This window comes from Balaenoptera physalus (genome assembly GCF_965194825.1).
Source record: "Balaenoptera physalus genome assembly, chromosome: 18".
Classification (NCBI taxonomy): Eukaryota; Metazoa; Chordata; class Mammalia; order Artiodactyla; family Balaenopteridae; genus Balaenoptera; species Balaenoptera physalus.
The window spans coordinates 81,173,883-81,198,737 of NC_138899.1; the positions used below are offsets into that span (position 1 = coordinate 81,173,883).

A 24,855-nucleotide genomic window follows, 5' to 3' on the forward strand; every position below is an offset into this window, starting at 1 on the left:
ACAGCACCAAACACAATAACAAAACTAAAAAATTTTCTAGGGACTAAATAATAAAATTTCAGATTTCCGAAGTACTTTAGAAATCATGTAGTCCAGTTCTGGGGATCACCTTCTGCCTAAGACTCAGATACTGCGGGACTTGCCAAGAGCCACTATTAAGTTTGGCTCAAGAGCAGCTGTTGTTAGCACTACATCTTGTACACCATTTATTACATACTCCATGCCCTTAAAAACATGGAAAGAAAGAATGGCCAAAGGTGAACACTGCTCAAGGAGCAGCATCCAGCCAGGGCCCCCCTGTCCCATCCTCCTCCCACCCCCATCCACCCATCCATTCATTACTGCCCCCTTACTGAACCAAACATTAATGCTCAGAGTTTTTGCTATGGCAAAAAGATGTGGCAAAGTAAATCATGGTAAACATAAGGCAATGTAAGATACTACAGTTCACAGACAATACTTATAAAGATGGGGGGTGGGGAAAGAGATGGGAACAACACTGCAGAAACAAAAGACACCCCAGGTATGTGGCTAAAATGACATTCTGTACACTACTATGAACATAATATATTGTGGATATGACTTCAATAATTTTTTGTTTGACCTAAAAAGAAACAGATCCTTTCTTGGTGCTACTCCCACATAAAAAAAGCAAATAATCCAATCACCACAAAATCTGAAAAACTAATCCTTATCCACTAAGAAATAGGTTCTCAAATGGAAATGTCATAGTTACTATACCAGACTTTCATTTTAGCACTAGGTAACATACATTAACAAAATAGGACTTGCCTCCCATTCCAGGATTTCTGGCTTTGAACAAAAGGAATTTTTGCAATAGTTGCACTTCAACTGAATATCACTTGGAGCTACAAACTGGCCGTTGGGAGATGACTGCATGCTGAGAGCCTAAAACAAAGCACAAAACACACCGAGTCTGAGGTGGATTTTAGAAGTTTTTTTTTGTGACGACCATCAAATATCAACGACGTCCAGAAAATAGTACGTATCCTTCTTAAATACTTATTTCCTCAACGTATAAAATTACATTTCTGAATTCTGTCTTTAAAAATACTAGTATGCTAAGTTAGTTTTATGAAATTGAAGTTCATTTTCTACCACGATTACTACTAATTATTTAAAATAATACGGAAAAGGAAAAAAAAATCATAAAGTTCAATTATGATTTTTTCTTTAAGAAAATACAAGCAAATAATAGTGAGGTCAGTTCACCAAGTTCTGAACTAGTAACTAAACACAAAAGAACCTAGCTCCTGGTTCTGCCTCTAGTAGCTAATTTACTAATGATTTGTTGCATTATTGCCATCATTTTCATTCCAAGTCCATCCGTGAAAACAGCCTTTTTATACTTTCTTTTAATTGATTTTTTTTTATACAAAGTTGGAGGGGTAAGCTTTACAGACTGGTATTGATGCCAGAAATTTTAGTTTTATTACATTTTTAAGAGTTAAAATGATTTACAGAGTAGAAAAAGATATAAGCATACATGTGCTTTAAAAGTTTTGTTCTGGGACTTCCCTGGTGATCCAGTGGTTAGGACTCGCACTTTCACTGCCGATGGCCTGGTTTCAATCCCTGGTTGGGGAACTAAGATCCCCACAAGCCAGGCAGCGTGTCTGGCGGAGGGGGGGAGGAATCTGTTCTAACCTGAGTAATGAGTATGCTGATATTTAATTATCACTCTTTAATCCATATTACATATAATCTGTTGAATGTATGAAATAGTTAATACAAAATTTTTCAAGGCAGCAATGGAAGGAGAAAAAACCTTTATCATTTTAAAACTTCTACATACATCACACAACACAATTAGAATTTGTGAAAAGAAAGAAAACACGCATATTTAAGACCGTAACTACCAGGTGAATGAATTATTTAAAAAAATAAAACCCAGCAACAATACCCTTAGCGTTTCCAAAAAACTGAAGTCCATTAAAGTTAATTATCCTTTCAAAACAAATGAAATGTTATCCTATTATCTTACTATGAAATGGAAAAACATCTAAGGAAGACATAAAAGTTCAAGATCTACGGTTTGCTTTAAGATAAAGAAAAAATGCTGCTTTTCTCTTCGTCAACTTTGTACTTTTGTGCAGTCACAGAGTGGTGAGGCTGCCCTACAGGCTTATCTTGGATGCATTCCTCTGAAGTAAGAGTCTAAACTGTTTCTTTAAAATATACAAGGTACATACACAAATGTTCTTATCAAATGATGGGCAATACAAGTTTCAATTAAATGAAAAAAGTAGTTAAAACATTTTCAATTAACATTTCAGTTTACCCAACATCAAAAGGGAAGAAAGTTAAAAATCTGACAAACAGCAAAGACACTGTCCTCCTCTCCCACAATTAACCCTTAGCCCTTAATTTCTATTTTGAGAAGAACCACAAGTCGAAAGCAATGTTTACCACTCTCAGGATGTATCCGTGGCCACAATCCCAACTTCCAAAAGAAAAGTTTAATCTTGAATGTGGTTAATTACCTAATCTCAGGCAAGGTATAACTATTAACAAAAACAACATTCCCCTGGCTGAATTCAAACTACCTCAATTTAAGGTGGTTAAGAGACTGCATTTTCAGTTTAAATCAATTAACTAGAGCACAGTGCCTGCAACACAGTAGAACTGTTGGATGAATGGACTCATTCTACCCTGAAATTTCACACACATCAGGTAAACCACTTAACTCATGCTGAATCCCCAACTACTCCACCTTACTGGTCAACCAGCTTACATCTGAACACACCCAGCAGTCCTATTCTGAGACTATCCATACTCCAGCTCTGACAACTGTGTCAGAGAGCTCTTCTTTACACTGACCAAAACGAAAAATGTCTCCCTGAAGCTGATCTTGAATGAAACGAAGGCTGACCAGGACAAGTCCAATCTCCAGTCCCACAGCAAATTTCTAATACGTGAAGAAAACGTGCACGCTTGTCACTTCCGGGGTAAGTGTACCTACATCCTCCATCCACTTAACATAAAACAGAACCCGTAAAAGTCAGATGCTACTCAAACCATCTGCTAAGAAACAACTGCACGGCAGGCACTGAGCTCAATGACACTGTGAAAATGAATCAAGAAAAACCTCATTCAAAATGGGGCCAGGAAGCTGGGCGGCTAACTTCAGACCAGCAGGAGGACTGCCTGCTTGCCCAGCAACCCAGCGGCGACCCAGCGGCGACCCAGCAGCGAGCAGCCCCACCCGGGACGCTCGCCCTCCTCCAGCTACCCCGGGCTCAAACCTCGCCCACCTCCCCCCTTTCCTCCCCTCCTTCAGTCTCCAGACTTGCCTGTGGTGCCGCCTCCTTCGCTACTCCCGAATAAACTCGATTTTGCTGGCTAGACCACTTACCCTTTTGTTTTAAAGGTTGATAGCTAAAATTTACTTTCCTTCCAAGTCTGTATCATAAGTAACAATTAAGAAGTCGATTTCGAGCATCTGTGCTAAGCAGAGAGCTGGTGAAGCTACCTCTGCTGTGACTCCAGAATCTCTACCCTCCAATTCGACCCTCAACAAAATATGTAAAAATCAGCACACTGAATAAAGATGAAGTATATTACACAGCTTATTTTCTTTGTGTATTTTATTGGAAGCATTAGGCAAAGTAAATAACAAACCTGGAATTTAGCCACACAATTGGAATTGCAAAAGTTATACAGTTTTCCATCAGGCATTGTGGCTTGATACTGAGGTAAAGAGTTTCGCTTACAAAAATGGCAAATAATTCCCAAACCTAGGAGAGAAAAAGTACATATCTGATTTTTTATAAAATAATCAAAGTTTTTAAAAAAAAAATCTTAATTGACCTCTGAGAATAGTTTAATGAAACTTTATGTAAATATTATTTTATTAATTTCTGAGATTATTTGCACCTCAAAAAAATACTGTCATAAAAGAAGACTCTGATACTATCTCTAAAACATACACAGATACATGAAACAATCTCAGTTTTAGATAATGTTTGGATGGAAAAACAATTTTAGTTAGGAACACAGACATGGACAGAACTTCACCAATAATTTAAAAATTAAATGATCAAAACCATCAAAGTTTGCACTAAGAAAGTTTAGTGTGATAATAAAAATAAACCAATTATGCAGTTAAAAGTGAGCATAAAAAGAAAGTAAGAGGAGAAAGAGTAATTAAGAAATTATTAATGTTACTAAAGTTTTTTAACTTTCCAAATACCTGAGACTTACTTTGTGATTTTGCATATTTTGTCTTGTGACTGTTCATGCAAGCAGTTGAACAATAAGGCTCCATATACCCATTAGGACCTATACACTGAGTCATATCAAAAAACCTGCACTGTGTTCGGCAGCCAGTACAAGTGGTCAGTTTTCCGTATTTCTAAAATTTGAAACATAAAAAGAAAATTAAAAATTTAACTAGAACAAAATATTTTACTTTTCATTATACTTTTTCTCTCTGCAAAACAATTCTGTTCACCGCTAATCAGGCTTAGTGGGTCAGAAGTCTTCATCTGATGCAAAGTGTTAACTGCAATGCAGCTAGATTAGGGTCAAACAAAGCTACGATCTAAGCTAAGTCTCCTTCAAAAATAGTGGTTTTCCCTATTAATTAAACAGAATCCTTACATATAAGTAAGTAGAAACTGAAGATGTAAGAAAGGCACGGTGTTTTCTGTTCACGATGATGACACACCTCCTTGTCATGCAACAGAAGAAATTAAATGAACCTACAAAATGTAAGTCCTAATAATCAAACAGCTACCCTCCTTCAGAGCTGAGCTGCTACTGTCCCAAGCACTCTGACACTTCTCTTAAAACTGATTTAACACCTTTCTACTACATTTAAAACCTCGTTCAACCAAAATAAAATATTAAAACTTTAACATTTTTTTAATTTAAAAGAACTTCATTCAAAATGATTTTTGGTTATTAAAGTTAATAATTAGTCAATAGGTAATAATAAAGTCAATCGTGTCAAAGGTGAATATTGCCAACCCTGATGTAATTCAGAGAATGAGGTAAGACCAAAGGAGGAAAGGCCAAAGGAGGTGCAGCTTGGAAATTACTAGACAAAAGCAGTATCACTGAAATATGGACAGTCTTACAAAAATACAATTCAGAGGAACTGGTGTGTTTGTATTTAAAAATTAACTTGATAGTCACAATTAGAAATCAAACAAAAGTAAAAGCAAGCCTTTAAGTGCAACTTGTATTTGATTTCTTTTCTGAACTGTAACAGAACTGTCATAATCAGTTAAATCAAATATCACATGTCACGATGCAAAGTAATCGTACAGTCAGTCCTCCGCATTCGTAGACGCAAGGTCATTTTATAGAAGGGACTTGAGCATCCGTCTTTCCACATGATGTTTAGATTACTTCACGCATCTTCGCACCCAACACCACCTAGTACAATATGATGACATAAGAAGTGCTCAACGTTCCATGGATGGATGAATAATAGATGTCAGGGAAGACGACAAGCAGGCCAAAAATAACAAAAAAATGAGTAAACTGCATGGATAAATTTCACAAATGCCACAGGATTTGAGAAAATAAAATAAGAAATTGAAGGTAAAAACATTAGCCAAAAACAACTTAACATCAACACCAAAAAAAGAAAAAAGAAAAAAATCTTCTCAGCATACAATTAATATAAAAGTCATGAGAAAACACAGCTATTTCCATGCCAGGAATGTGTGTTCTATTCCTAGTGGTTCCTTATTTACTTAAACATCACCCAAAGGAAGCCGTAAGTTTTACTTTTCAAAGTGGAAACCAACTCATTCTTCAACCTCTGATAGGCTCAAAAAAAAAAAAAAGAAAAACCAAAAAGAAAAACTTATCAATAGCAAAAGGATACTAACATGGAAAAAATAAGAATAACTGCAAACCTATTAAGTCTGATTATGACTCTCCCAATGTTCAGGACAATAGAGGAGAAGGCTGTTGTTTTGTTTGGAAGGACAACATGTTTTCCTGGGGCTTAATATAATAATTTAAATTTTATTTATATCAGAAGAAGTATCAAGGAAAACACATCAATAAAACAAAGAAAAATAAAAGAATGTTTAGAATCTGGCACCACAGTACAAATGAGGAACACTAAAAATATCAGGACACCTGCCATTGTATCACAGAGTTACAGAGAGAAAAATAAAGCAGCTCCCAGCAGGTGGATGTGAGACCTCCACAGGGCAGCATCTATGAAGAATTCTTTTACAGATATAAATGAGGTCCAATCATCCATTCCAATCTCACACTAGATTTTTTAACTTATTAGAAATATCCTTCAAGTTGACAATGATTTTACTGCCAGAATGGTTAAGTAATTAGTAAGTCTTAAGACGTATCCATAAAACGTAGACCAGTTGACCTGGGTCAAATAAGCAAGAAGCTAAGCAACTGGTCCCCACTGAGAAATAGTTTTGTATGAAACTGAGAAAAACAGAATCATTAACACTGAAAACACTTTAACAGCCACTTTCACAGTTGCCACTACTTCAACAACAAAAAGGCCCATCTAACGGGAGACTATTAGCAAAAAAGACATATGCTGTCATGCCATGTTTTCTCTTGCTTCCTACGTAAACAACGTAATCATATTTAAATTTCATGCACCCTATAAATATGCATTGAGTGATTTAAGGAACAAAATTAAGTGGAACAAATTCACAATTATTATATTCCCCATTCAGGCATGGGGGGAAATAAATTATAAATTCAGTAAAAAAAAGTATGAGGTAGATGTGATCGAAACAACACTGGTGAGGTAAAACGAAAAAATAATGGGGAGTTTGCGGCAAATGGGCTCATTTTCAGTCTAGTCATTGAAAAAAGGTGCCTTACATTTTCATGTTAACCGGCTCCACGTGAATATCAAAATTAACCATCACATGATTCTAAAACTTCTCCCTAATTTCTCCTTTTAGATATAAGTAAAACATCTCATTTACTACATTTTTAACCAAGCAAGTGGACGGACGGCAAGGGTAGGTGCTCAAGAGATAATAAAGCCTTGATGGACTTGTTACTGCAAATCTAATCTAGGAAATGGGCACAAGTGTGGCTGCACAGAACTGACTTCCTGGCCACACACAGACACAACTGAAAACTAACTTAGTCCATGACATCCCGTGGAAAAATTATTATCTTTATATTCATTAACATCTAACCGAAATGTAGCTTTCTTTTCATTCTGATTAGAGGTAATAAACCACATTAGTTTTAGCAGAACCTGCTAAAACAAAAATCCCCAACTTTTTATCTTATACTGGCAGGTGGCTCAATATATCATTGATGTCCAACATTACTTCAAAAAACATTATAGTTAATAACCACTATACCTTATTACTTAATGCATTAATACAGTGTATATATATATCACATTTCAAAAATTTTTAAATATTTTGATAACTATATTTGGAATAATTGGTTCTAGTTGTAATCATAGATATTTTATTTTATGCATTTAACAGCATTCTGAGAAACCGTCTAACCATGTTACCAAGGGAGTCCAATGCATAAAAATAGTGAAGAACCCTGTGGAGAGGGGGATAGTGATAAAACTTCAACAATGACATGATATTATACTAATTTTTATACTAAGTGAAGATTAAGAGATAAATTCAAGTAAACCTTATACTTCTTTTATTCACTCAAGTTGACTCTCAGTCAACTGTATAACTCATTATATAGAAATTTTATATGGAAAGGACAGATAGGAAAATAGTAGGCAAAGATGTTAAAAGATCTACTATGATAAATACGCTGATATACTCAAGAAACCCATGGAGGAAAAATATGAACACAATGAGGCCAGGAATAGAGGACATAAAAAAGACCCAGATGTAACCTCTAGAGATAACAAATAAAGTCCAAGACAAAAAATACACCACATGGAACTAACAGTTGATTAGAAAAGATTAGTAAAACTGAAGACACATTACAAAGTCTCTAAAATGAAGCCAGAAGGAAAACAAGACTTTAAAAACCTCAATAAATAATAGAGCCACCGTGACCATGGGACAGGAGCAGGAAATCTAATACACCTGGAATTAGGGTCTCAGAAGAACAGAGGGAGAAACTGAAAAAAACTTGTTTTTAAATAATGGCTTATGATCCTGATTGGATGCAATACAATTTTTTCCCCCAATTTGCTATAACAGACATTAATGAACAGAATTTGAATAAGGTCTATAGGTTAATCAGTGGTATTATATCAATATAAAATTCCTTACTTTGATCACTGTACTACAATTATAATTATTCTTAATTATATACACTTATTATTCAAGTCCTAATTTATTCATGTGGCTTAATGGGAATATAGATTTGGAAACATTTTTTGAAAGAAAGGGTTTTTTCCCCCCCTCTTTCAGGTAGGCACAAGAGAAGGACTCTTATATCCTATATTTAAATGCCCACTGGGGGTTTCCCTAGTGACACAGTGGTTAAGAATCGCCTGCCAATGCAGGGGACACGGGTTCGAGCCCTGGTCCAGGAAGATCCCACACGCTGCGGAGCAACTAAGCCTGTGTGCCACAACTACTGAGCCTGCGCTCTAGAGCCTGCGAGCCACAACTACTGAGCCCGCGTACCACAACTACTGAAGCCCGCACACCCTAGAGCCCACGCTCTGCAACGAAGAGAAGCCACCACAATGAGAAGCCCGCGCACCACAACGAAGAGTAGCCCCCCTTCGCCACAACTAGAGAGAGCCGGTGCGCAGCAACAAAGACCCAACACAGACAGAAGTAAATAAATAAACAAATAAATTTATTTTTTTTAAAAAATGCCCACTGAGGTCAAGGACTGTGCATTAAAAATCTATATCTTAAAATAATTTTTAATAACATAAATACCTAAAAGCAAATGAGTGCATCACAAGAAAACACATGTAAAATTTAGTGAAATGAGAAAGTTCGTCGGTCTTGAGATAAAGTAAGAAAATAATCATCATCTGACATATTTTAAGTTCATAAATGTTAATACACTTCAAAATGTACACAATTTTTCAGACACACAATAAAGGCAGTAGCAGAGCATGTCATGCCGAGGCCTTAAGCCCAGCCACGTCCCGCTTACCTCGGGCTGCATGAAGAAAGAGTCCTGCATGTGATCGCGAACCTCCTTCAGAAAGCCTGGATGGCTACCTACCTAAAAAAAGATTTTAAAAGGCTTTATAAAAAGACATAAAGAAAGGCTGCTGGTCGAAAGGTCAACAAGCAATCTGTAAAAGTTGATTCTTAATTACCTGTTTTGTGACTTACAACCTCGATCCAACTTTTAAAAATGCCTATCTGTCCTACAGTGCCACTGACCAGCTTACAGAATAATTATTATATATCATAACTTTAATTATCCTATAGAAAAATACTAGTAACTAGATAAAGAATTAAAAACAGACCCTTAGATTTGACTCACCTCTAAGTAGACCATGCAAAAAAAAAAAAATCACATATTTCTCTTAGATGGCAATGTATTCTAAATGTATTCAGTAAAATCTATTAATAATACATAAAATGGTATCTCGGCAGTTCCCTGGCGGTCCAGTGGTTAGGACTCGGAGCTTTCACTGGCGTGGCCCTGGGTTCAATCCCTGATCAGGGAACTAAGATCCCACAAGCCTTGCAGTGCAGCCAAAAGAAACAAACAAACAAACCAAACAAACAAAAACAAAAGAAAACTGATTTGGAAATTACACAGTTACAATTTTCATCATCTGCAAATAGGTTGTTTTGGAAACTGTTTTTAAAGCACATTAACAGCTTCCAGCACATAGAAATTTATACCCTTACTCTTTGCAGAAAGCATCCTGCTTTCCTTAAAAGTCAAAATATTATGCAAGAAAATGGAAAATAGTCTCCTAGAGTAATGGAAATAAAAACAAAAATAAACAAATGGGATTGAATTAATCTTAAAAGTTTTGCACAGCAAAGGAAACCATAAACAACACAAAAAGACAGCCTACAGAATGGGAGAAAATATTTGGAAATGATGCAACCAACAAAGGATTAATCTCCAAAATATACAAACAGCTCATGCAGATCAATATCAAAAAAAAAAAGTCAAAAATGGGCAGAAGGTCTAAATAGATATTTCTCCAAAGAAGACATACAGATGGCTAAGAGGCACATGAAAAGATGCTCAACATCACTAATCATTAGAGAAATGCAAATCAAAACTACAATGAGGTGTCACCTCTGGCCAGTTAGCATGGCCATCACCAAGAAACCTACAAACAGTAAATGCTGGAGAGGGTGTGGAGAAAATGGAACCTTCCTACACTGTGGGTGGGAATGTATTTGGTGCAGCCATTATGGAGAACAGTATGGAGGTTCCTTAAAAAACTAAAAATAGAGCTACCATATGATCCAGCAATCCTACTCCTGGGCATCTATCTGAAGAAAACCATAATTTGAAAAGATACATGCACCCCAATGTTCACTGATGCACTATTTACAATAGCCAAGACATGGAAGTAACCTAAATGTCCACTGACAGAGGAATGGATAAAGAAGATGTGGTATATATACAATGGAATATTACTCAGCCATAAAAAAGAATGGAAAAATGCCATTTGCAACAACATGGATGGACCTAGATAGAGATTATCATACTCAGTGAAGTAAGTCAGACAGAAAGACAAATATCATATGACATCCCTTATATGTGGAATCTAAAAAAAAAAATGATACAAATGAACTTATTTACAAAACAGAAATAGACTCACAGATACAGAACAAACTCATGGTTACCAAAGGGGAAAACAGGGGCGGGGGGGCGGCAGGGATAAATTAGAAGCTTGAGATTAAAATATGCACACACCATTGTATGTAAAGTAGATAACCAACAAAGACCCACTGTACAGCATAGGGAACTACACTCAACAGCTTGTAATAATCTACAGTGGAAGAGAATATAAGAAAAGAATATACAGATTTATGTGTACGTATAACCGAGTTACTTTGCTGTGCACGTGAAACTAACACAACACTGTAAATCAACTATATTTCAATAAAAATTAAAATTTTTTAAATAAAAAAATTTTTTAAGAAAATGAAAAATACTGAAAGACAAGTGTTGAGCACTAGACAGTCCCCACTGCTGGGATCTAGATGATTAACCACCTGTATCTGTATACTCCAGACACTAACTGGGCTACAGGGACAGGCATAAACAACAAGGGCAGCCAACTCAGATGTTAGAGACAAAAGGTTGGGGTGGAGGAGTGCGGGAGCAGGGACCAAAAAATCACTGTACAGTTTTAGTTCCCAGGCTTCAGAAAAAGAAGACATTCACTAGAGCATCACTGCAGTGCTCTCCAAACGTGTCTGATTATGTCCCTTTATCAGTAACAACATACACACAGATTCCCTCTTATTTACTTAAAATTATGAACATATATAGTATGAGAAATATAAAAACTATGACAACTTAAAAAAAAAGATGAAACACTACTTTGAAATAAGCTTTATTTACTGATATTATGAAGAATACTTTCTGTATCCTCTGGAGGAGCATCATCCTGGTGCCAGTGGGGCTGCAGGGAGCGCAGTAGCAGGCCCTCCTGGAGCCCAGAGGGGAGGGAGCCAGAGCCACAGAAGGAGACAGTCAAAAGATGCTCACACTGAAAGCACAGATACCCTAGGATTATGCGCCAAAGATTTTAAAGCAGCCATGATAAAAATGCTTCAACAAGGGAAAAAAACACAACAATGAAAAAATAGAAATTCTCATCAAAGAAATAGAAGGTCCAAATGGAAACTGCAGGACTGAAAACAGGGGCAAAAGTCCAATGCAGAAAAATTCCAAGTAACTATATACTCCACCTTAAAGGAGAGTGACTTTCTTCCAAACATTAAACAAGGAACGGCGGGGTCGGGGGTGCTTTCCGGTGGAGAATCCTGACACCACTTGAGCGAGGTGATCTACATCAATGTCAACAGTCATAAGTCATGTTGAGACATGTACCCTTGTTATGTGATGAAAACTGCGAAAGTGCAAAAGGCCAACACCTCTGTCATCTCCCTCCTAAACCCAGAGCGCCGTCTGTCTAGAGATGAAAGCAGAAGGGCCTCTTGCAATACACTTGACTCCTAAAAACTGTCAAGCTCTTCAAAAACAAGAAAAGTCTGAGAAAATGTCACAGCCAAGAGGAGCCTAAGGTGACACAACTGCTGAATATGATGTGGCATCCTGGATGGGATCCTGGAACAGGAAATGGACATTATTCAGATTTTCTTAATTTTTACGTAAACTATGGACTTTACATACTAATAATATTTCAATATGAGCTCACTAATTGTAACAAATTATCATACCAATTTAAGGTGTCAATACAGAGGGAAACGGTGTGGGGAGGGGCTATACCATGAGAACTCTGTATTATCTGATCAATGTTTCTGTAATACTGAAACTGTTCTAAACAAAATTAAGTATTAGTAAAATAAATAAATAACCACCACCAAAAAAACCCCAATGGATGGGACCAAGAGCAGAATGGAAAAGACAGAGGACAGGACCATGGAAGGGGGAAAGAGAAATTATCCAATCTGAATATCAGAAATAACACAGCCTTGGAGATGAACATAAAGAAGAAGAGCCTCAGGGGCCTGCAGGACCGTAACTGTAGTAATATAATAGCCACATCACTCGAGTCCCGGAGGGAGAGGAAAGAGGGTGGGGCTGAACGAGTACTCGAAAAACGTCTGAAAACATCGCAGATTAGGCAAAAGACATAAACCGACAGGGAGAAGAAGCTGAAAGAACCCTAGAATGGATAAACCACAAGAATCCCCACAATACACCACAAATTTCTAAAAAAATTTTAACATCAAACAAAATAAACTTTAAGTCAAAAAACTAATACAAGGAACAAAACAAAACAAAACCATACTGGAAAAAGGGTAAATTCATCAAGAAGATAAAACAATTATAAACTTTTTCACCAAATATCAGAGACCCAAAATATATTAAGGGACCATTGACAGAAGTGAAGGGAAAAACAGGCAATTCTATAGTAACAGCTGTAGAACTCAATACATACACCCATTTCAATAATGGACAGACCAGCCACACGGGATTTTGGCACTTATGTACAGGATCTGAATAACACTACAAGCCACTATGTTCTCCCCAAGTGCACATGAAACATTCTCCAGGAAAGACCATATGTTAGGCTACAAAAAAGTCCCAATAAATGTATAAAGATTGAAATCGCAGAGTATGTTTTCCAATCATAACAGAATGAAATAAAAAATGAATAACAAAAAAACCAGAAAATTTACAAATACAGGGATATAAAAACTACACACTCTTAACCAATGGGTCAAAGAAGAAATTACAAGGGAAATTTTTCAATACATAACAGATGAGTCAAGGCAAAACCAAAATATACCAAAAGTGACAGGATGCAGTGCAAACAGTGCTCCGAGGAAGAATTATAATTGCAAATACCTATTTTTGAAAAGAAGATGTAAATCGATAACATAACTTACACCTTAAAGAAACAGAAAAAGAGAGAAAGCTAAACCCAAGCCAGCAGAAGAAAGGAAATAACAGAGTGCAGAGAAATAAAAAGTATGAAAATATAATCACTGAAACAAAAAGCTGGCCAATGGAGAGATCAAAAAAGTCAACAAACCTTTAGTTAGACTAAGAAAAAAGACGCAAAGAACAAAACAGAGAAACGAAAGTAGGGACAATACTACAAATATTTCCCTAAGAAAGAACTGCGAAAAAAGAAAAAGAAAAAAAAAAAAAAAAAAAGAAAGGACTGCGAGAAAATGCTATGAATAATTATACACCAACAACTGGATAACCTAGATGAAACAGAAATCCCTTAAAAATGCAAACCAGGGGCTTCCCTGGTGGTGCAGTGGTTGGGGGTCCGCCTGCCAATGCAGGTGACTCAGGTTCGAGCCCTGGTCTGGGAGGATCCCACATGCCACAGAGCAGCTGGGCCCATGCGCCACAGCTACTGAAGCCCACGTGCCTGGAGCCCAATGCTCTGCAGTGGGAGAGGCCACTGCAGTGAGAAGCCCACATGCCACCAACAGGGACCCAACGCAGCCAAAGGTAAAAAATTAAATTAAATGAATACATAAATACCTGGAGTGGTTTCTGTTCAAAAAAAAAAAAAAAAAAAAGGCAAACCATCAGAACTGACTCAGGAAGAAACAGAAAATATCAACAGACCTATAAGAAGTAAAGAGACTGAATCAGTCATCAAAAGCGTTGCAGCAAAGTAAAGCCAGGATCAAATGACTTCACTGGGACATTCCGCCAAATATTCAAAGAGCAGCTAACACAGATTCTTCTCAAACTCTCCCCAGGTCAGAACAGGGTGGACACCTCCCACTCCTATTCCATTAGGCCACCATTGCCCTGAATCCAAAGACAGACAGACATTACAGACAAATATCTCTTACAAATATACATACAAAAATCCAAAGGAAAATATCAGTAAGGCAAATTCAGCAGCATATTAAAAGTATTACACACCATAACCAAGTGGGGTTTATCCCAGTAATGCAAATGTAAAATAATCAATGTAATATACCACATGAACAGAATGAAGGTAAAAACCACATGATAATCTCAAATGATGAAGAAAAAGTTTAACAAAATTCAACACCCTTTTATGATAAAAGACAATCAACAAACTAGGAATAGAAAACCATCTCAACATAACAAATGCCATATATGAACATCCCATAGCTAACAGCATACTCAAAGAAGAAAGACACAAATCTTTCCCTCTAAGGTCAGGAACAAGAAAAGGATGCCTACTTTTGCCATTTCTATTCAACATGATAGTGAAAGTTCTAGCCAGAACAAGTTAGAAAAGGAAATAAAAGACATCCAAATTGGAAAGGAAGAAGGAAAACTATCACTACTGGAGATGAACTGACTCTATATAAAGAAAACCCGGGGACTTCCCTGGTGGCACAGTGGTTAAGAATCCACCTGCCAATGCAGTGGGACACGGGGTCGAGCCCTGGTCCAGGAAGATCCCACATGCCACAGAGCAACTAAGCCTGTGTGCCACAACTACTGAGCCTGCGTCTAGAGCCCAAGAGCCACAACCACTGAAGCCCACGCACCTAGAGCATGAGCTCTGCAACAAGAGAAGCCACTGCAATGAGAAGCCTGCACACCACAACAAAGAGTAGCCCCCGCTCGCCACAACTAGAGAAAGCCCGCAAGCAGCAACGAAGACCCAACGCAACCAAAATTAAAAATAAATTAAAAAATTTGTAAAAAAAAGGAAAAAAAAGAAAACCCCAAGGGATCAACAATAAAGCTACTAGAGCTAATAAAGACCTAAGTAAATGAGAAAACATCCCATGTTCATACATAGGAGGCTTTGACATTGCAGAAATGTCAGTACTACCCAAAGTGATCTACAGAATCAATGTAATCACTATCAAAATTCTAAAAGCCTTTTCTGCAGAAATGGAAAAGTCATACAAAACTAGAATGGGGTTAGAGTATCCAAACAGAAGAACAAAGTTGGAAGACTCATTTCCTGATTTCAAAACTTCCTACAAAGATGGTTATCAGAAATAAACCTACTCATCTATGGCCAATTAATATTTGACAAATATCACAAGTCCAATTAACAGGGACTTCCCTGGCAGCCCAGTGGTTAAGTCTCCAAGCCTCCACTGCAGAGGATGTGGGTTCGATTCCTGGTCAGGGAACTAAGATCCCACATGCCACATGACACAGCCAAAAAACTAAATAAATAAATGAAAAAGTAAAACAATTAAAAACAACAACAAAAAAAACCACACAAGTCCAATAACAGATGGTGCTGGGACAACTGGATTTCCACACACAAGAGAATGAAGTTGGATGCCTGCCTCATATCATCAACAAAATTAATTCAAAATGGACCAAAGACCTAAATATGAGTTAAAGTCATAAAACTCTTAGAAGAAAGCATAGGGATAAACCACCTTGACCTTTGATTTGGTAACAAATTCTTAGATATGGCGCCAAAAACACAATCAACAAAAGAAAAGGAGGTAAATTGGCCTTCATTAAAATTAAAAAGTTTTCTGCAAATGACATTATCAAGAAAGTAAAATGAGGGACCCCCCTGGTGGTCCAGTGGTTAAGACTCTGTGCTCCCAATGCAGGCGGCCTGGTTTTGATCCCTGGTCAGGGAAAAGATGCTGCATGCCGCAACTAAGAGCCCACATGCCGCAACTGAAGACCTGACACAGCCAAATAAATAAACAAACATTTAAAAAAAACTATATATGACTTCTATAGATACTCCTCCAAGGAAGACATACAAATGGCCAAAAAGCACATGAAAACATACTCAACATCATTAGTCATTAGGGAAATGCAAGTCAAAACCACAAAGATATATACCACTCCACTCCTACTGTGATGTCTATAATAAAAAAAAAAAATTTTTTTTTAATGGAAAATAACAAGTGTTGGCAAAGATGGACAGCAAATGGAACCCTCATGTATTGCTGGTAGGAATTTAAACTGATACAGTTGTTGTGGAAAACAGTTTAACCATTCTTCAAAAAGCTAAACATAGAATTACCCTATGACCCAACAATACCACTCCTAGGTATACACCCACAAGAACTGAAAAACAGACCTCAAACTGATACTTATATGCTAATGTTCATTGCAGTATGATTCACAATAGTCAAAAGATGGAAACAACCCAAATGTCCATCATCAAATAAATGAATAAGCAAAATATATATGCATACAATGAATATTATTCAGCCATAAAAAACAATGCTACAACATGGCTGAAACTCAAAACATTACGCTAAGTGAATAAACCAGACAAAAAGGACAGACATTGTATGACTCCACTTATATGAAATACCTAGAATCAGCAAATTCATAGACAGAAAGTAGATCAGAGATTACCAGGGTCAGGGGTGAGGGGGCAGATGAGGAGTTATTGGCTTCATTGTCACAGAGTTTCTGTTTGGGTCATGAAAAAGTTCTGGAAATAGAGGTGATGACTGCACAAATTATGACTGTAATTAATGCCACTCAATTGTATAGTTAAAAATGTTTAAAATTAGGAATATTATATTATATACACTTACCACAATTTTTTTTTAAACATGAGTAGTTTTCATCCTTTTTAATGCTTTGGAATGGTTTAAATAACATTAAGGTTACCTAGTTCAAATCTGATGGAATTTCCCTGTAAAACCATCTGAGCCTATTTCTTTTTGTGGGGTAGTTCTTTGATAACTATCTCTATTTCTTCTACGGAAATTTCTCTGCCTTATTCTATCTGCTCTGGAGTCAATTTAGGGAAATTATATTTTGATAGAAAATTACTCACTTGATCTAGGTTTTCAACATTTCTATATAGGGTTGTACAAAGTAGTCCCTTGTTGATTTTCTTCAATTTTCTCTGTTTTGATGGGTAAGTCCAACTTGTCATTTCTTATCTTTGTGAATCTGTGCATTTTTAAACCTCTGTTCCTGATTGACAATCGGTTTGTCTAGTTTTTCAAAGAGTTGATTTCCTATAGAAGCAGCATTTTGAATTATTTTAGTACTATTTTTATATCCTAATTCATTAATTTCTACTTTTATTTTTTTTTTGTCTTTTGCTTTAATTTATTTTCTTTTTACAACTTTGAGTTTAATAGTTAATTCATTTATTTTCATTTTTACTCGTTTAAGCATATAAGGATATGAATTTTCCTCTGAGCATTTTTATAAAGCAAATATAACACTGATATCTTAAAGACTGCACCAAAAAAAGGAAATTCAAGACCAATCTCACTTATGAATACCAATGGAAAAGTACTAAATATTAACAATTAGAAATAAAATTTAAAATACAATACTGATCTGGTATGGTTTATTCTAATAATGTAAGAATGTTTAGATGAATTAGGAAATCCATTAAAATAATTCACATATTAATAGATTTAAAGGGGTGGGGAGGGACTTCCCTGGTGGTCTAGTGGTAAAGAATCCACCTTCCAATGCAGGGGACACGAGTTCTATCCCTGGTGGGGGAACTAAGATCCCACATGCCGTGGGGCAACTAAGCCCCCGTGCCACAACTACTGAGCTTGCATTCCTCAACGAGAGAGCCCACGTGCTGCAAACGAGAGAGCCCATGCGCTCTGGAACCCGCACGGCACAACTAGAGAGAGAAAAACGTGCACGCCACAACTAGAAGAGAAGCCCACGCGCTGCAACGAAACATCCCACATGCCTCAACGAAGATCCCACATGCCGCAGCCAAAAAAATAAATAAATAAAAAATAAAGGTGGGGGGGGATCATACAATCACTGCCACAGACACTGAAAAGACCTTCAAAACTCGATTCTCATTTCTGATAAAACATTTAATGAAGCAAATCCATGGATACTTCTTTAATATGATAAAATATATTTGCCAACCCTGAAGTTGGCATCTAATTTAATGAGGAAACACCAAAGGCATTCCCACTGGGAAAAGAAAAAGGTACTTACCATTTCCACTCATTAAAAATTGTAGGGGGCTTCCCTGGGGGCGCAGTGGTTAAGAATCTGCCTGCCAGTGCAGGGTACATGGGTTTGAGCCCTGTTCCGGGAAGATCCCACGTGCCACAGAGCAACTAAGCCCGTGCGCCACAACTGCTGAGCCTGCGCTCTAGAGCCTGCGAGCCACGACTACTGAGCCCGTGCGCCACAACTGCTGAGGCTGCGCTCTAGAGCCTGTGCTCTGCAGCAAAGAGAAGCCACCGCAATGAGAAGCCCGCGCACCGCAAGGAAGAGTAGCTCCCGCGTGCAGCAACGAAGACCCAACACAGCCATAAATAAAATAAATAAAATAAATTAATCAAAAAAAAAAACTGTAGGGGGCTTCCCTGGTGGCACAGTGGTTAAGAATCCACCTGCCAATGCAGGGAACATAGGTTCGAGCCCTGGTCTGGGAAGATCCCACATGCCGTGGAGCAACTAAGCCCATGAACCACAACTACTGAAGCCCGCGTGCCTAGAGCCTGTGCTCCACAACAAGAGAAGCCCCGGCTCGCCGCAAGTAGAGAAAGCCCGCACGCAGCAACAAAGACTGAACGCAGCCAAAAATAAATAAATTTTTTAAAAATTGTAGGAAATACCATCAGGCAAGACACGTGATGAAAAAAGGCAGGGTGGGGGGGGCAGGTGGGGGATTTAAGCCACTGCCCAGGACACAGAGGATGAGTGCTGGGCCACGACTTTAACCCAGGGCAGCTAGCTCTTACCACACCTAGGTATCAGAAGATAACTAATGCAATGACATCACCAACATCAAACACCACATTGAGCTCTGGAGATTATAATTAGTCTGATCCTTTCAATCACCACAAAACCTTCCTTATGTTAACAAACCTGAATTACACCAGCGCAATGCAAATCCCATGAAAGCAGGAACTGTCTACTGTACTTCCCATCAGACTATTTCAAGCAATTAGCACAGTACCTGCAACATAATGGTTGCTAAATAATTGTTTCACGAACAAATTACCGATGCATTTTGCTCATTAAAAGTTTGACTTAATGGGGGAAAGACTGAGACAAACCAAAGCCCAAACAGAAAAATGGGTATAAGAGGTAAACAAACAGTTCACAGAAAAGGAAAGCAATGAGTTCTGAAATATGAAAAGCTGCTCATCAGTATTCCTAATAAAAGAAATACAAATTTTACTAAACATACTGTTCTTACCAAACGGAATAAAAGTCCCTGCTGGAGAGCCTTCGGAGAAACAAGCACTTCCACATACACTGCTGAAAGGAATGCAAACTGGTCCAACTCTAACAGAGGGAATTTAACAGTATCTAACAAACTAACATGTGCATGTACCTCTGGCTGAGCAGTCTTGCTTCTAAGAATCTACCCTGAAACCACATCTCCAAGGAGTCAAGCATATACAGGCAGACCTCGTTGTAGGAGGTCTGTGGCGACCCCGCGTCGAGCAACTTCATCAGCACCGTTTTCCCAACAGCATCTGCTCACCTCATGTCTCTGTGCCACATTTTGGTAATTCTTGCGACATTTCAAACTTTTTCATTATTACTGTATTTGTTACGGTGATCTCTTGGTATAATCAGTGATCTTGGAATGCTACTACTATGATTCACTGAGGCTCAGATGATGGTTAATATTTTTTTAAATTAAGGTGTGTACAATTTTTTAGACACAGTGCTATTGCACACTTAATAGTAAACATAACTTATGTGCACTGAGAAACCAAAAAATTCACATGACTCGCTCTACTGTGACATTCGCTCTACTGCACTGGTCTGGAACTGAACCCACAAGACCTCTGGGCTGTGCCTGCACAGGTTACTCATCATCTGTCATCTGCAGCAACAAAACACTGGAAATAACCCAAACACCACCAACAGCAAAGTGATCAAATAAACAAGTCAGCCCAGTGCTGTCTTGTATATGGTTAACCACTAGCTCTCGGGAGGTGAAAGCAAGCGCCATATTTATTGTAGCATCTACCATGAGACTCTCCCCACCGTGGCTAATTTCAGGCCACCAACATAAAACTAAACATGTAATTGGGAAGAGATACACAGAAGCACACCATTATGTATAATATTTCCATCTCACAAATAATGTAAATAACCTCAAGAGCACAGGTAATACTGAAATGTAATCAAATAATTAGGAAGTGGTACGTTTTAAGTATTTATTTTCTTTGTCTTCAATATTGTGTCTCCCCCCACCTCAAAGGAGTATCTTGAAGCCCTAACCGCAACAAGACTGTATTTGGGATAGGGCCTTTAAGGGGGGCGGTTAGGGTTGAATGAAGCCCTACAGGTTAGGTCCAAGAAGACGGACCAGGACACTCTCTCCTTCTGAGCACAAAGGAAAGACCACGTGAAGACACAGCAAGAAGAAGGTTACCTACAAGCCTGGAGGAGTGGCCTCACCAAAAACCACCCCAGAAAGGCACCTCGATCTTAGATTTTAAGCCTCCAGAACTGTGAGAAAATAAATTCCTGGCTGTCTGAGACCTTCAGTATTTTGTTACAGCAGCCCTAACAGACTAATATAATTTATCTGTAAGTTTCTATAACTTAATTTTTAATAATGGGCGTTTTAACAACTGGCTCACAGAATTCCTGAAAATTTAACTCAGCCATAAAAGGAATAAGGAAGAATAAGGAATATACTGACAGGGAATGATTCCAAGATACAAATGGAGGGTACAGTACAGTACATACAGTATGCTGCCTTTTGTACACATAAAAGAGAAACTAAGAATACATTATTTCCTTAATTTTTCAGAAAGAAGAGAAAACAAAATAGTAAGAATTAAAAACTGGTATGTGTAAAGGATAAGTAGGAACCGAGAAGAAAGAAATGGGAGCTAGACTGCTCTGACTTTTGAAACCACAGGTATATATTAAAAAATAAACTAAGTCAAAGACCTTAAATTTTAAATTAACAATCAAATGGAAATAAAATAATCATTCCTAAGCTAAGCATCAACAATTTGAAAAACCATATTTACGACCCCTCTCCACCACCCAAAAAAGGAATCACTTTGGTAAGCATTTACCTTTCTATGTAAAATCACAAGCTTATTTCCAATAACCTACATGTATTTCAGTATTCACCTGAGATTGGTTATCTCTAAGATGTTAAGACAATAATGGAATTAAATGAGACTTCAAGATAAATCTGGTTAATTAATGCTGTTAGAGTGGAACTATTATAGCAATTTAAAAGCACATTCAAAACAATGGTTGATTCTGATCAGATCATGAATTACCTGCTTGTACTCACTGACACAACTCTGGCAGCAAAATCTCTTCTGCTGACCATCGATAACCAGGACATTGTTTCCAGCACCTTTGCTGGGCAGGTACTCCCCACACTGCTCACAGCAATTCATTATTAGACCATTGGCCATTCTGTATCTATTAAAGCAGTGGTCACTGCACAGCTTATGAGTCATATTTTTAAAGCTAACTTCATGGCGAATCTAAAAGAAAAACAAGCAAAATTTTAAAAAACAAATTAATATATGACATGTAGCTAAGTAACAAGGTGCTCCAATAGAAAGAAAATGCCTCAGTTTTTCTGTGTAAGGCTTGTTTAGGGAAAACGCAAGACAAAGTACATTTCATTCTCCTTTAAACTTCTTTTATACACACATATATACGGTGCAAGGCAGGGAGGACCACCAGTGTCATCGCACCAACTTCTCTAGAGGTATCTAAAAGTGACAGGAAACAACCCAGTTTGGGCAGTGTTAGTATAAAACTTCCAAACAGATTGGAAATCTTTAGACAAATCCAAAAGGAAATTATTTAAGTATAAGTACACTGCTGTACAACAGGGAGGAGAGGACTAACATTATAAATAATTCAAATGAAGTACGTATACACAGATTTCTTTTTTTCATCAAATGCAAAAACCGTAATATGTTTTTAACGAAGTCCTCAAAAACATCCCCTCCGCTTGTTCCACTTCTTAAGCAAGATTGTCTGTTGTCTCTCATGTGCAGTCAGCCTATTTAAACACTATGGTTTTTTCTGTGAGGGTTCCCAACCTCAGGAAAAAAGTCAATTGATGTGATATTTCAATTTTTTTGTAAATCATTCTCCCTATGGGAGAATGGGATTACATAATGGGATATTTATAAGATAGATTTTATATACCCTCACTTTTAAGGAAATACATACTGATGAAAGATTATGTCAAAACAGCTAAAAGTCAGAAATATTCCCATTAGTTAGAACTAAGTGATAAAGCACAAAAATACAAACCTCTGTTAGTTTACCACAAATTGTACATCTTGATTTATTCAGAGCTCCTTTAGTAGGATTCTGTTTGTCTTCATAAAGAGACAGACAAGATGTACTACAGAATTCCTGGAAGGATTCGCTCGAATCCACTTGAGCAACAATGGTTCCTTTCATTGTAGTTATATCCCTGAAAAATACGAGGAGCAGCAAAGTCAAAGAGTAATAACTGACATTTTTAATTTCCATAGACTGAAACCCAGTTTTAGATTCATTAACTCACTTTTACTATTTAAAAACTCTTGGCAATAAAATATGAACACAGAAGATTTAGAAGCAATACTATTAAACCCTAGCCACTACTCAATTTATCTTCAAGCTCCTAAACAAGGCTTTCAGATATTGGAACCACTTAAAAAAAAAAAAAAAAGCTGTTGTTATTTACATGGAGTTTAATGTCAAGGCCTAATTTACTGAGGTATAAATTTACGATACCTATGCAATTTCCCTCTCGTGGGTAAGTAGAAAGCATGAGGTACCTAGGTCACAGGAATATGGCATCCTTCTCGAGAGGATAAGTGAACTTAAATACATCCCATAACCCAAAATAATCCCACCTACCATTCTATACAGCTTTCAACTACAATTGGAAATGTTAGGAAATGACAATATTGATGACCTTTGAAGTTTTCCTTTAATTCTGAAGTTCCAGGTCTTATATTGCTGTATGCAAGTCTACTACTGTAAAGCAACCAAAAAACTGTATAACAATTGTTCCAATATTTGAATTTACTAAACCTATACAGAGCACTCAGCCTTTTCCAGTTCTAAGATCTAAAAATATCTTTACAAAGTTGGGCTGCTTCAAGAGATGGTACAGAAAATCCACCTGTTTAACCCTGCACACAACATACTATATTCAGCTCATTTTTAACTAGTGAGAGCAGACCTAAAAATGGCAGGAGAGGATCCTGTCACTCCAAGGCTGTCAAAAAAAAAGGTACCTGAGTCTTGAGAAGTGAGTATTAAAATGACTTAACGTTCCAGACAAACATAAATAAATGCATATAATATCCTAAGATTTGCCAATTTTTAATAATCTTAACATGAAGGTAGTCCAAATTTTGACCTATTTTAATACAAAACTAGTCATACATAAATTGCTTAACAATTTTGTCTGTTTAGAACTAAATTCTTATAATTAATAATGTAAATACGCATGTATGTATTTTTACGAATTCAAGAAATCCAATGGAGATTAAAATTAATTATAAGGGCCTAGTATCTAAATCAACCCCAAAGCCTATCCAAATAGGAAGGCTTTTAATCCTAAGCCACTTCAGCTTGATAGAGAACACTCCAAAGCCATTACAAATTTGAGTTTGGCTTTAATATTCAAACAAGCTTACAAATTTTTAAAACATAGTAATTCACCTCTAAAACAATTTTTCTCAAATTTTATACCACCAATATTCAACCTTAATAAGGAAATATGCTGGAAGGTAAACCTTACTTTTTACACATAACACAAAGTTTCTTTGGAGCAGGCTTGTGAGAGAAGGAAGAGAGGCAGGTGGTAGAACAGAAGAGGTGAGCTGATCCTTTTCGCTGATACGCTGTCTGTCCCTTCTGTAAAGGCTTTTTGCAGTTTGCACAAGTGACTTTAACTGGTTTAGTGGGTTGCTGTTGGGCAGAAGGCTGGAAGATCTGTTTAGGAAGCGAGGCCACTGGTGATAAAGAATCCACCCCTGGCTGTTTCTGATTTCGGGGAAAGGATGCTGACTGGGAGATCCAAGAATCTAAAAAAACAAAACAAAACAAAAACACGTACACTGAAATTTATATCAGAGACACAGTTTTAACTTCCCACTCTCTCCAAGTTTCAGACATCGATAAGGCGCAGTGTAGCAGAGCAGTCAAGGGCACAGACTTTGGAGTCAGAACTGATGGCTGACATTCAGGCTCCATTACCTACTAGACTGGGAAGTTACTAACCCTGTGCCTAACTCTTCTCTAAACTGGAAATGGTAACTTTAAATGAGATAGTACATGGTTTATAAACCACAGTGACTGGCACATAGGCAGCACTAAAAAATATTAGCC

General features: G+C 37.3%; 1 protein-coding gene across 20 annotated transcripts in view; it reads right to left on the minus strand.

The window, feature by feature from the left end:
* ZMYM2 (zinc finger MYM-type containing 2) overlaps nucleotides 1-24,855 on the minus strand; it is a 107,916-nt gene that overhangs the window by 51,353 nt on the left and 31,708 nt on the right. For 17 of the 20 annotated variants that reach the window (XR_014256185.1, XR_014256186.1, XR_014256187.1 and 14 more), the window contains 7 exons: nucleotides 24,266-24,551; nucleotides 22,777-22,942; nucleotides 21,777-21,989; nucleotides 9,085-9,156; nucleotides 4,225-4,375; nucleotides 3,643-3,758; nucleotides 793-909 (listed from right to left, as the gene is read on the minus strand). Coding sequence is in view for 11 of the 20 variants with exons in the window: in XM_082435080.1 (XP_082291206.1) it covers nucleotides 793-909; nucleotides 3,643-3,758; nucleotides 4,225-4,375; nucleotides 9,085-9,156; nucleotides 21,777-21,989; nucleotides 22,777-22,942; nucleotides 24,266-24,551 (1,121 nt within the window). In the remaining 9 variants the exon portion in view is untranslated. Of the gene's footprint in view, nucleotides 1-792; nucleotides 910-3,642; nucleotides 3,759-4,224; nucleotides 4,376-5,292; nucleotides 5,404-9,084; nucleotides 9,157-11,424; nucleotides 17,532-21,776; nucleotides 21,990-22,776; nucleotides 22,943-24,265; nucleotides 24,552-24,855 lie in introns of those variants that run through there. The other 3 variants (XM_082435075.1, XR_014256193.1, XM_082435077.1) reach the window with 3 other exon arrangements.